Here is a 14,300-nt window from a genome sequence, read left to right as displayed (position 1 = left end):
AATCATGTCCTAAGTAACAAGTGTTCTTAATACTGACATATAATACGCCACGCTCCCGACGAAAGGTGATGCCCCCGCCCTGAGGCGAGACTGCTGCTTATCCCGCTTTTCCCTAGCGACGCACGAGACCTACGACAACAGGAACACGGTTGCGACGGACCCCTGCATGCTCCCCACACCCCAGAAACATTACGCCTGCCGCACCTGAGACACACGCCAAGAGAGAGAGACACGCCCCCACTGCCTACACCCACCGCCCTCTTCTTTTCCATTTTACTTACTCCGCCCCCCCCCATTCACCAGTCTCTATTTCAACCATATTGTTAATGGGTTGATAATTCTTCATATACGATGGATCTTTAGAAGTTGGTGTCGACACGGCTTAACCGCACAACACGTTTGTTTGATTGTTTGCATTATAAGAATTTGAATATCACATTCAAACCCTGGGATGTAATTGGAGCATAATGCATACATGCGGAAACATCCGGAATATCGTGTCATTTGACCAAGGTCTGTTAACAACGATGGGACTGACTTGTCCGAAAGACACAAACATACCACGAATCACAGACCAGGGACCACATGCAGTCCTCGCTACTTATAGACATAGCAAACTGCTCGCAGCTGACAAACACAGCATCAACTGTTACTGCAAACACGAACCATAAAGCAGAGAACTTGATACTACCATCACACAGCTCCCACTGACATGTACAGTGGGAATACACTCTTAACAAACATAGCAACGATCGGGTAGACAGAGCTTCATTAAGTTTATAATATGCTAACCGTATCGCCTCAATATCAACCCTGTGCAATGTAATATGTGACTAATGTTTCTAAATGTATCACCACAATACGTGACTGTAATGAAAGATTGAAGAGATGGTTCGTATAAGTTTACAGCTGAAAGCATTGTAATATACAGGGATATGTTGTAAGAAATAAAATATATTAAAAAAAAAAAAAATGGTACAGCCGACACGTGTTTTGACGCCACTTGTTCAAGGCTTCAATATCTGTATCAAAAGGTTTTTCATAAAACCACGATCTTCCTATGTTCAAAAAACCAAGGGAGATATAGATGACAATCGTCCAGGTCCCGGTCACAATGTCAAGTTGCAGCAAGTTACTCATATAACAATACGAGGTACAATATATCTGTGCTCAAAGCCAACTTATATCCAAAATAGAAGTAAATAAAATCATCCAAGTTCCTCATATATCAAGACGAGGTATAGCGTGTCCGTGCTCTACGTTAAAATGTTTCCAAAGTCGAAGTAAGTGACAATAATCCGAAATTCTGATACTTGGGTAGCAATGACATAAATATTCTATCTGTAATGTTCACAGAATAAGGCCCCAAATGTCCAGTGGCAAATTATAGACCAGTATCCTTGATACGCTACTGGACGATGATCAGCTATATCTCCCTTGGTTTTTTGAACATAGGAAGATCGTGGTTTTATGAAAAACCTTTTGAGAATCGACTGCCGTAATTTTTGCTGTGTATAAATTCAGTATTCAAAGTACTTTGTTCAGTGGGCCTAACTGGGTCCTTGTAGCCAGCCCCCTTTCCATCAAGGTTGGCCTGAACTTGCGACTTTGTCCCTGTGCAGCGCGACCAGATATCCACAGTTGGCCCTTTGTACTTTTTGGTGTGATTTTCACTGAAATCTTTAAACTTCCATATCTCGGGTTCTACTTATTGGAAGTTTGATGTTTGCTTTATTCAAAAAAACTTTTTTTTAAAACTAGTGTGGGATTCTTTTATGGTGTGTTTACACAGCATTACTGTTTGATGTGTTGCACAGATACTTTACACATTGCCTCTGAGTTAAGCCTGACTGTTCTGTGCTAAGCTGCACAAGGGCTGAGCACAGGTTAAATTAGGGTTTGCTTGCGACTTCACCCTGACAATTGTGGTTGCTGCTTAAGAAGGGTTAAACCCCCCTCAACCAGCAAACCATTTTCTTACGATATGGCTCGTCAATAAGCCTTGAATCAACAGCAGCCCTACAAAATATTTTAGCACAAACTGGGTCTTTATTGTGTTTGCCCTGCTGTTTTAAAGCTGTGGTGATGATGCTAAATATATTCCCATCCATGTTAGAACTAGTATACTTCGCATCCACCCATTGTTTAACTTCCCAAAACCTAGATTTACACTTGGACTCTACTGTTCGCAATGCAATCTTATATCAGGTCTATCTTAGGCATATGAGTACTCTATTGAAAAAAGAAAGTATGTATGGGTGCATTTCATTCACATAATATTATATGTGGACTTGCGGTTTAGCAAACATAGTGCCCTCGAGTTGTGTAAGTTAACTTTTGATACAGGGCAATATTGAGTCACCAGGACGCAAGACTATCACAGGGCTCTGAGAAGGCCTAGGACACTAAATGACCCAGCTGACTTTGCTCTGGTGGAAGGAGGAGGCAGAGATTATAGGCTGTTTAGCCCTATAAGGCGCATCAAGGTCTCCTGCTGCACAGGATGCAAGGCTGCCTCTCAGGGCTCTGAGAAGGTGCGGGACACACAATTTACAAGCTGGCTCTGCTCTTGTGGCCGGAGGAGGTGGGGCTTAGAGGCTATTTACTACTGTAAAGCGCATTAAGGACTCCTGCTGGGCAAGATGTGCCATTCAGGGCCCGAGCGACTCCCAGGCCAAGAGTGGGCCCGTCTGCACCAATCAAAGCCCAGAAGAGTTTGTGCTAGGCCATCCTTCTGGGCCCTGACATTTGAGTGATCAGCTGGATAGGCCAGTGATCGCATAATGGGTATAAGGAATGTTACACTTCCTGTAGAGTCCAGATCCAGTGCTCAGACTAAGTCAATAGCAAACTTTTTATCAAGCGCAATGGGTGCGTGCAATCATTACTGATTTCAAGCGGAACTGACCTATTTAGTCAACTCATTTGGTGACTTTTTTTACTCTCTGGTTGGCTCGTCAATCCCATGTGTAAATGTAAATGTATTGGCATTTATATAGCGCACTACTTACCGGTAGGGTCCCAAGGCGCTTCGACCGCTGCGAAACCCTTCCTGGCTTCCCTGAGAGATGGTCCCTTAATGGGTATCTCCAGGGTGAGACCAGGCATCCCCGGCGGTCTGGTGGGGCCGTTAGTGAAGATGAGGCAAGCTAATGCCCAGAGTTGCCGAGTGTGATCGCTGATCAGAGTGGGCACCGAGGCGAGAGAATTATCGAGTCCGCTGACCCTGGTCCAGAAACCTGCCGCGCCGGGAAACCCATGTAAATGTAAGCATCATTTGCTTTGATTTGCAAAGATGTTTGTGCACTAGCATCTGTTTTTAATTGCTTACAGATGTTAAAGAGGAGTAAAGAGACTACCCCAGTGGCACTTTTCATGGCAACCTTTAAGTGAATATTACAAAGTCGCCTAATACAAAAATCTCATTAACTAGAGTAAACTAGATTGTTAGCCCTGCTACTTTTAGGGATTTTTGTAGTAACATGTTCACTATGCCATTGATCCTGGGAGGTCAAGGCAGCCAACTGTCATTCATTAGTGTGGATTAAATAGAGTTGTTGGAAGTGAATTCTTTGTCCCGTTTATTATTGCAACTGCTCAGTTGGATACTATGGGTTAGGACAACCGACTTTCCAGCATAACCTTGTGGAGTGTGTGTCTCTGATCTAATTTCCCCCATGGCAAATATCTGAATCTTTTGGTTTATTTTTTACCTCTGCAAGAATTATGCACGTGTGCTGAGAGTCTGTGACAAGGACTGGGTCATAGAGTGGAGTTCTGGAGCCTACCAAGTGCAAACCTACTTTTTGAGAGTGACTATTGCCCTCTCTCCAGGTTGCAGCAGTTGATTATAGATGCCTTAGTGGGCCATTTTCCTGTATGAGAAGCCATTCCTGCTAAAAGGGTTTCCGCCAGTTTCTTTTATCGTCTTTCTCCGTTATGTCCCTGCGAGGCATGGAAGGTGTTTGCACTGAGATTGGGTGGAAGAGTGAGGGTGCAAGGTGTGGCCTTTGCATGACTACAAGAACAAAGGAATCCATTTTGGATTTCATCTGTAAGAGGGTTCACGAAGTGGAGGCTGGAGACATGTAGGTAACAGCTAGAGCATTCCTGAAAGCCCTTTGAAGTGGACCAGGCTCCTGTGAAAGAATGGAGGAAGAGAGAACCCCATTAGAAATTTTAGGATGGGCTCTGTCCCCCTTGTGCTGCAGGCTTCACCAAAGGTCTCTATATATGGTAGGGTGAGGGAAGTCCAGGTCTTTGTGTGCCATTTGTCGCACAGGAGCCTGGTAGGGAATACCCACCATCTACCTTCCATCTGTCAGTTCTGCAGAACACATTTAAGTTCCTGAGTATCTAGTGTGAAAGTGAAGGAAAACTCACTCCCCTGAAATTAGATGTAACAAACCGAGAGGGGCTCAGGATTCACGCCAGTCAGTGTGCCAGGGACTTCTCACTAACTGGTACCAGGTGGTCCACAGAAGTGGAATGGGGTGGATTTCTGAGTTCCAGGGACTGTATCTTTAGCAGATAGCCACCATTTACCATCAAAAACAAATATGAAGGTCCTGCAACAATACTGTTAGTATGACATAAGTTTAGGATTGATGGAAGAAAAAGCTATCATTGAGGAGGGAGGGCTGTTGGAAATATCCCTCCAGTGAGGAACAGCCTACAAAAGAAACTCGCATACCAACTGCTTGAAGAAGAGAAGTTGTTGTGCCGGAAGGTCTGAACAACACCAGCAAAGCACTAGGGACAAGGATTCCAGCCTGGAGATGTAGTGAGGTGACTGCTGTTCTGCCCCTGAAGTGCACTGCCAGCTGAGTTTCTTGTAGGATACACGGCCTAATGTCTCAGGGATTTAAGGACCATCCTGAAATTGATTATATAACATCTTTTGTCCTGGGTGCTTGTCATAGAATTTCTTCCATTTAGCTCTAAACCACTCAGAACAACAGCAGAAGTATTCCAAGGGTCTATCATTACTCCCTTCCTTTTTAACATCATTCTAAGTTCACTAGCAGATATCATATCACTGGAACAGAATTGGCCTATATGTGTTAATTTTGCGACTTCCTGTTAGGAAATCACACTTTTGCGATATCCTAATTGCAAATGAAAATTTGCAGGAATTGCTATTAGGAAAATGCAGGTTACATATATTACATTTTGCGATTCCCAATAGCGATTTCTACGGATTCTCTATTTGTGAATCGCAATTTCGGATTTTCGTGCATATGGGTTCATGTTCTTTGTTCCCAAGTGGAAAGTTAAGGTGTAAGTTCTATTTTTCTTTGACCTTGCTCAAGAATGCTAGATGAGTGATTGAACAGTTGTTTTGAAGGTGCTAGGGTTAATAGTATTTTTTTCAGGATAAGCAAAACCTGCCCTTTTGTATGGGCGTATAGAAAGGTTTGTGCCTATTTAGAGCTAGTAGTATATTATCACATGTTTCAGTTAAGGCTAAAGGGTGTATTATTTGGATTTTGTATGGCTACAGAGGGCGCGATTTGACAAAGTCTTACTTTGCACGGTGTGTTGATGACCATTTACCAAAGCTCAATGTAATGCCCTGATTTTAATTGCTGTTCTCTGGTCTGTTGCAGTGGTGACTTGTTAAATGTACATGTTTTGCAGGCTTATGCAGCAGAAAATAAACAGATGTTATGTTTTGTAATTCACTTACCTGCTCACTTTGGATTGGATTTCTCTAGAATTATTTTCCTTTTTAACGCCTCCCTTGAATATTTTTTCGGTCTGGCATTTGACAGCGCAACTCTCCAATATGCCTGTTGCGAACAATATTTCTAGAGTGGGCTTTAGGGCTTCTCTCTTCCATCACTGTCTTTCTTCGACCAGTCTTCGTCTGAAGACTGTCAATTGCATCCTGGCTCAGTCTAGTGGAGTAATCATCTCTTACATTAATGCTGGTGGCTGCCCCCTCCACATCAGTGCCTGCATTGAAATGCATCAGGGGCAAGTGTACAACTATAGCCCTCTCTGTCCGCTCCTGCAGGCTCCCTTTCAAGTGTTTAGCTCTAATGTGCTAATACTGCAAGTAACCCTGACCTATTGGCTTATTTTCTTTATGAAGATTTCTTAAAGTAATGTTTTTTAGTTTGAGATTTGTTACTTTAAAATTAGGAAATTAGAGTGTTACGCCCAGTGAGGTTAAGAAAGCAAAAAAAAAGAACATCTGTGCAATGTTAGCCTGAGTCGGTTAAAGGCTTCAGTAATAAAAACTCCTATTCCAGAAACCTATGAAAATGTACACAAGGGACATTTTTTTTTCTTGCATACAGATTACGAATTACTATATGTGACGAGACCTGTTTTATGTTTTCATTTACACCTAGGCCACTAAATGGTTTTTTTTTTATTCCATGTTTCCTGCAGATATACCGGACATTATTTCATTACAACCTTGTTCTATTCCTTCTTCCTGGGCTGCTTTGGAGTGGACCGTTTCTGTCTTGGACACACTGGCACTGCGGTGGGGAAGCTATTGACCCTCGGAGGACTGGGAATCTGGTGGTTTGTCGACCTCATTCTTCTGATCACTGGAGGACTAATGCCCATTGATGGCAGTAACTGGTGCACCTATTACTGAAAGCCACTGCCATACCTACATAAAGGATCAGTGTTTTGTGGACTGTAACTGGTGATTTTCAGCAGCTTGTGTACCTGTTCTCTGCACCAGAGCTGGACCTTGGTGGAAGAGAATTAGGGACATTCATCGCCAACCTTTCAGTTTCTTAATTGGACTAAGCGGGGTCATTTTGTGGACTTTGTTTGCACTGTATGTAATTCCACAAGTAATGTAAATGTTCGAAATTGAAAATAGAAAATGACTCTATCGCATGTGTCTGATTCCTTTTCTTCTAGGACAATCAAAATTAGTCAAGACACGAGTATAAATCTGAACATAGTATCTTTCTTTTGTCCACCAAACTTTACATTTTTACAATAATTAACATTAGGGGAAAATTGTCAGAAAAAAAGATTGTTGATGAGGAAAGTTTTTTTTTATAAAATCGGCTTTTAATGCAAAGTAGCAATAGGATACCATGGTTTTCAATAGGTAATGCTTTACACTCTTCCATTTAGTCTTTACTACTTGGTGGGCTTGACTGATAATGACCTTTTCTTTTCGTTTCCTACGGTTATCCAATTGTCATTCTCATCTGCAGACGATGGAGGGGTTATGTTATAGTGGTTTGTATAGCGTCCTGATTACCCGAGAGTTTAGTTTTGGCGATGGCCGCCTTGATGTGTCAAATCTGCCATTCGGTATTAGCTTGGCAAAATCTTTTATTTTAGAAACCTACAAATCCTTTATCTGGGAAATATACATTTTTGCCTTTAATAGGGTGAACGTGATGCGTGCATCTACATGACCGAATCCACGAAAAGCAGATTTCTGTTTCTAGAAATTTTGTGTTCCTAAATTCTCCAATACATGGACTTTTTTCTGCCAAAAATCCAAGGCATTTATTAGAAAATATTTAGTGTTTTAATAGTTGAAAGCGTAACTTGTTAGGGTATCACGTGGCTGCTTTAACATTATATATAAAATGCCCAATATGGCAGACCTAGAGTCCGAGTATGTCATTTGCTGGTTCCTTGGAAGAAATGTTTGTTTTTCAAAGAATTTGTTCAAGGTAATTTCTCAGCACCAGCGTTCCTTGTGCCAATAATGGAATTTTCTGACATCCCAACACAAACCACCATCGTTCTGATAACTCTTTTCCAATAGCTCCGAAACTATTTCCTCCCCAGAAGCTATTCTTCGTTAACAACCATCTACCCACCCTCTAGGCCCAATGCATTTGGCAAAACAAGAAAAAGAAGTAGCCAACTCTTTATAAATAAACCAGCCTTTCTGGGAACCTGACGTTCCTAGAAGTGCGTATTTTTTTTACAAATTACTAAATAAATAAAAGAACAAAAAAACACCCAACATTGACCCTACAAAAAATGTAAACTAAGTGTTTTGATACCCACATCTGTAAGCATTGAAGGTTACAGGAAATACAGAGCTATGTCTTGAAATTGTAAAATATGGACACAGATGCAGGCATTTTAGATTGTCACAAAGCTGAAGGGCAAGGGTTGCCGGTTTGCAATGAAAATTCCCACAAAGAGCAAAGATGGTAGTCCTCCACATCATTATGAGCATTCCAACTTTAAATTTTGTGTGGCCACTTGTAACTGGGGGCCTAGCCCTACGCACGATTTTTATTTTAGTTTATTCTTTTAATTCAGTTATATTGTGCTTTGTTTGTTTTTTATTTATTTATTTATTTATTTATTATTGCATTTCTTGAGCGCTCAGCTACCCGTAGGTTTCCCGGCGCTATGGGTGTGAAACAATATTAAAGATGAGAAGGGAAGGAAATCAACGAACTTACATATTAAAAAGCCAGGTTTTGATTCCCTTACGGAAGGTAAGGAGGCACATTTCGGAGCGCAGAGGGGGGGGTAGAGAGTTCCAAAGAGAAGGCGCCAGCAGAGCAAAAGAGCGACCACCCATTTTTGCTCTCTTGATGCGTGGGATCCTGAGCTTATTCTGGGTGGAGGACCTAAGTGTACGAGGTGGAAGATATTGCTGCACCAAAACAGATAGATAGGGAGGGGCTTTTCCTGTCAGGATTTTATGCATAAAACATAAAGCCTTGAATTTAACCCTGCTCTCAATCCGTAGCCAATGTAGGTTACGCAGGTGGGAAGAGGCTGAGGATCTGGCGGGTAGATTGCAAATCAGGCGGACCGCCATATTTTGTACTACCTGGTACTTCTTAGTAACCTCCTTACAGGCACCTAGAAGTAAGATGTTGCCGTAGTCCAGGCGTGAGATGACAAGAGCCTGGACTACAGATTTCAAGGTGTCGGCCGGCAGCATCCATGAGATTTTCCTAAGCCACCTGATGATGGTAGTACAGGTGGCAGAGACTTTCAAGACATGCTGCCTGAAAGACAATTGATTGTCCAGGAGGACCCCGAGGTTACGGGCAGATGAGGTTGGAATGGGAGGAGGGCCCATCTCCGGTGGCCAATGATGTGGGCCCCAGAGCGAGGTGTCGGAGCCAAACAGGAGCAGTTCTGTTTTCTCCCCGTTTAGTTTTAGTTTATGCTCCAACATCCATGCCGCAATCTGCTTTAGTCCAGTTTGGAGAGAAGAGAAAGGGAGATGTTTGTTGGTGGAGAGAGAATAGATGACCTGAGTGTCATCAGCGTAGGAGTAAATAGAGAGACCTGCCTGTTCCGCCAAAAAAGCAAGGGGTCTCACATATAAATTAAAAAAGAGAGGACTAAGAATAGATCCCTGAGGGACACCGTGCTTAGAGGGGAAGATAGAAGAGATGGAAGTAGAGGAAAAGACTTGAAACGAGCGATTAGATAAAAAGTTAGAGATCCAGGCCAGGGCAGCACCATCGACACCCACCTCTCTCAGGGTGGACAACAAGATGGAATGGGAGACGGTGTCGAATGCGGCACTCAAGTCAAGCAAAATGAGTGCCACCGTCTCCCCGTTGTCCACTTTCAGCCTGATGGATTCCGACACACCAAGGAGAGTGGTTTCAGTCGAGAAGCCAGCCCTGAACCCGGATTGTGAACCATGAAGAAAGTTGGAGGACTCCACGTGAAGATTAAGCAAAGAATTGACATGTTTCTCCAAAATTTTAGAGAAACATGAAAGCAACGAAATAGGGCGGAAGTTAGAAGGGTTGTTAGGGTCTAAGTTGGTCTTTTTTTAATAATGGGACCACCATAGCGTGCTTCCATTCGTCGGGCACGATCGCTTCAGAAAGGGAGGCGTTCAAGACTTTCAAAATAATAAGGAGTAGGGAGGGATCCAAAGAACTCAGGATTTGAGGGGGCATAGGGTCGAGCGGAGACCCAGATTTTATATCCTGTAAATACTTTTTTAAAAGCGGAAGGGAAATGGGATCCCAGGCAAGAAGTTTGGGAGGCATGGGGGTACTACAGAAGGATGTAAAAACTGGGGGGGTATCTACAGGTAAGACAACCTGAGTGGACACAACGGGAGAGGAGTCGAAAGTATCATAGATCTTCTCGATCTTTTCGACGAAGAAGTTGGCCAAAGCTTCACACTGGAGGGTGTCAAGAATGGGGGCCTTGGGTGCAGCAGAAGCCCCTGACAGCTCCTTCACGATTTTGAACAGAGCCTGGGGTCTATTCTGTGCTGTAAGAAGCGTGGTGTTCGCAAAGGAAGCTCTCGCACTATCACATGACGTATGGTAGATTTTAAGAGCGGCCTTATATTCTGCTTTCTGACCTGCATCATAATTGGAGCGCCATATGCATTTGCATTTAGATTTTTCTAGGCGGAGAGCGTCAGTAAACCAGGGTGCCGGTGGATGAAGAATATGTCGTTTGTTCTTTTGCATAGGGAGACAAGAGTCCAAAGCATTAATCAACCAGCGTTTGATAGAAGGAAGTTCCTCTGTAGACAGGTTCATAGACAGGGGAGGCTTGGAATTAGAAAGACACAGATTGAGTTTGTCTGCATCTAGGCGTTTCCAATTCCTACTGTCTTTAAGGGGATGAGTGGGCATGAGGGGGTTAGAAGAGGCCATTTCGATAGAAAAATTTACAATAAAATGATCCGACCAGGGGACCTGTAATGAGGATTGATATGAAATGGTCGAAAGGTTGGAAATGATGGGGTCTAAAAGGTTGCCGGCCTTATGAGTAGGGTCAGAGTTGTGGAGATGAAGATCTAAAGCTGCCAGATCCTGTAAAAGACTTGTGGAAATGGCACACGAAGCAGAGTTGAAATGAATGTTAAGGTCTCCAATGACCATAAAATTATTGGATTGAGCCAAAAGTGGAGCAACAAGATCTGGGAGGGAGGAAGCCCAGTTACTCGCTGCGCCAGGGGGGCGATAGATCAATGTGCCGGTCAGAGTGAAATGTGGGGTAAGTGATAGCTTAAATAGACCAGCTTCACAATTGGGGAACTCAAGGTCTTCCCATTTGCAGGAGAATTCTCTCCTAAAAATGATGGCAATTCCCCCACCCTCTTTAAGAGGCCGGTTTCGCCCAACATAGGTGTAATCATTGGGGAGAGCCATGGCGATGTCAGGGCCAGAGCTATCATTTAGCCATGTTTCCGTCAGAAACATGGCAGCTGGACTAACAGTCTGTAAAAGATCGAAAATGTCTCTATTATGTTTTACGAGAGAACGACAGTTACTGCTAATAAATTTGAAAAAGGGGCCGGAGTTGGGTAATTTGGAAGGGGGAGAACTGCACGAGGGGGCAGGGTTCCAAAAGGTGGAAGACATACCGCGAGGGGCAGGAGTCCAATAAAATATTACAAGAGGGACAGGAGGTTGGAGCATTGTGACAATTAAATACAAGGTGAGAAGTACAAGGGGGTCCCCTCAACCGTAGTAAAGCAGATCGGGAATACGTGACACGGTTTGGGGCATCGGGACTGAGCCCTGTGCCCGTCCTGTCGCGGACGGGCGCAGACGGGCTTGACTCTGGTGCGACTCCGGCTCGCCTCCGTCGCGCCCGCTGCGCACGTCCGCTGCGCAGACGCATGAGGCCCGTCTAAATAGGCAATGACGCCGGGGTGGGAGGAGTCAAGAGGGCGGGGTGGGGTAGGAGGTTAAAAACAACAAAAGTGCCACTCACCGCTTGTAATCAGCGGGAGAAATGGAATTAAGGCTGCTAGCACTCAGCAACAGAGAGGCCAACAAAACAAGATTTTTAAAAGATTAATAAAGCTTCACAGCGCTCAACGCGCTAAACCTCTTACTTGACTTTTTACTTCAGACCTAATCCTTTTGTTTTACATTTGATTTTCTTTCCTAGTATTTATTTATTTATTTAAGTTTATATAACGCGATAGCTTTCCCGGCGCTGAAAGACAAGAAGCAACTACAAATAGTCCCAGAGAGTTATTGGTCAAAAAGCCAGGTCTTCACGGCTTTGCGGAAGCGAAAGTGGCAGTACTCCATCCGCACAGCCAAGGGAAGAGAATTCCAAAGTTTAGGTCCCAAAGTAGCGAAGGATCTGCCGCCCATTCTTGAGAGTCTAAACTTAGGGATACAGAACAAATGTTGAGAGGAGGAACGAAGTGAACGGGCAGGAGTATAGGAAGTAACGAGGGACTGAAGGTAGGAGGGGGCCGCTCCAATCTTGATCTTGTGCATAATGCACAATGCCTTAAATTTCACTTGGCTGTCTAGATTGAGCCAGTGGAGTTCTCTCAGTCGCTCGGTGATATGGTCCCGTTTACGGCAACCACAGAGAAGCCGTGCAGCAGCATTTTGGACTAATTGAAGGCGGCGTATGACCGCCTTGGTAGACCCCAGATAGAGCACGTTGCCGTAGTCTAATCTGGAGGTTACCAGGGCCGTCATCACAGATCTCTGGGTGTCAGTAGGTAATATCCAGAAGATTTTTCTCAGCCACCGTAAGATGGTAAAACAGGTGGCTGCAACTTTGTTTGCCTGATCCTTCATAGACAAGCTCTTGTCAATTATGACCCCGAGATTACGTACTCGTTCGGAAGGAGTGGGCAGAGAGCCCATGGCCAACGGCCAGTGTCTCGGGCTCCAAAGATCAGGTTTATTTCCAAAGACTAGAACCTCAGTCTTTCCACTGTTCAATTTAAGAAAGTTGCGGTTCATCCAACAGGATATTTCACTGAGGCCGATTTGCAGGGAAGAGGAGGAGGTGAAGGAATCTGCTTGAGATAAAGAAAACACTATTTGCGAGTCATCAGCCTAAGTAAATAAATTTAAACCAGAACGATGTGCAATGTGGGCCAAAGGAATAACGTAAAGATTAAAAAGAAGAGGGCTAAGAATAGAACCCTGGGGCACACCGTGAGGGGATACATATGTGTTGGATGTGGACGTATGAGAAAAAACTTGGAAAGTCCGGTCCGTAAGAAACAACTTAAGCCAACTAAGGGCTTTCCCGCCAATGCCAAAGGAAGCAAGGTTATTTAAGAGTATACTGTGAGATACAGTATCGAAGGCTGCACTGAGATCAAGTAATATCAGTGCAGCCGTATCCCCTCAATCCAGTAGTAGGCGGAGATTCTCAGTCACTCCAAGAAGAGTGGTTTCTGTGGAGAAACCCGGACGAAAACCAGACTGAGAAGGATGTAGGAGATTGTTAGCTGCAACAAATTGTGAGAAGTGCAAATGAATATGCCTCTCAAGAATTTTTGAGAATGCAGGCAATAATGAAATGGGGCGAAAGAAGCAACATTGGGATCCGCAGTTGTTTTTTTTAATAGCGGAGTGACCATTGCGTGCTTCCAACAACTAGGGACAGTAGCTGAACTAAGAGAGGAATTAAGCAAGGAGCAAATAGTAAGTTGAGGTAGCTCCAACTTACGTAGGATCGAGATGGGTAAGGGATCAATAGGAGAGCCAGACTTAACATTGTTCAAGATCTTCAATAATGTAGAAGGGCAAAGGTCAGGCCAAATCAAAAGGGAGGCCAGAGGTGAACATAAGGCTGCGGGAAGTGACAAGGTAGAAGGTGAGTTCATCAAGGCATTGCCATCATCTAGGGCTGCAATGTCCTGGTAAATAATCTCAATTTTCGAGGTGAAATACTGGGCCAGTTCATCACATTTACTGTTAGAAAGAGGGGGGGTATAGCAGTAGTCTGTGCGCCTGCAAGATCTCTAACCACATTAAACAATACTTTAGACTTGTTGAATGCTTCGGTGATCATTTTGTTTGCATAAATGGCTCTAATTTGAACACAGGCCTTATGATATTGCTTTAGCTCCGTTTTGTAAGTATGACCAGCCGAGGCGGAGTAGTCCCTTCTCCAAGCACGTTCCAATTTTTTGCATCGAGATTTTTGGAGACGCAATGTTTCATTATAACAAGGGGCAGGTAATTTGTGAGTAGTTGTATTCTTTTTAGCAAGAGGGAGACAGATGTTTATGGCTTCTAGAAGCCAATGATTCACAGAACTAGCCGCGGCTTCCATACCATCTAAACCAGGTGGATTTTTAAGCGCAAGATCGAATAAGGCTTTGTTTAGTGCAGCAATATCCAGATTCTTCCAATCACGTTTCCTGACATTTACAGAAAGATTGTGATTAAATTGTACCTCATTACTCGTTATGATGAATTTAATGAGGTAGTGATCAGACCAAGAAACTGGTCGTGCCGGAAGACTAACTAGTTGAGTGATATTAGAAAGGATAGGATCTAAGAGATGCCCACCTTTATGAGTGGGACCCTTATTATGTAAGGTTAGATTCATAGAGGCTAGATCTGCAATAAAGT

The 14,300-nt window shown here is 43.6% G+C and overlaps 1 protein-coding gene across 1 annotated transcript in view; it reads left to right on the top strand.

Annotated features, from left to right (window-relative positions):
- Positions 1-6,859, top strand: part of TM2D2 (TM2 domain containing 2) — a 74,930-nt gene extending 68,071 nt beyond the window's left edge. Inside the window, exon 4 of the mRNA XM_086943739.1 lies at positions 6,400-6,859. Within this exon, the coding sequence (XP_086799865.1) occupies positions 6,400-6,613 (214 nt within the window). The 3' untranslated portion in view covers positions 6,614-6,859. The remainder of the gene's footprint in view (positions 1-6,399) is intronic.
- The last annotated feature ends 7,441 nt before the right edge of the window (positions 6,860-14,300 follow it).

This window comes from Lissotriton vulgaris, chromosome 11, assembly GCF_964263255.1.
Source record: "Lissotriton vulgaris chromosome 11, aLisVul1.2, whole genome shotgun sequence".
NCBI lineage: Eukaryota > Metazoa > Chordata > Amphibia > Caudata > Salamandridae > Lissotriton > Lissotriton vulgaris.
Note: the sequence above shows the minus strand (reverse complement) of the source record. Positions and strands in the feature narration are given on the sequence as shown.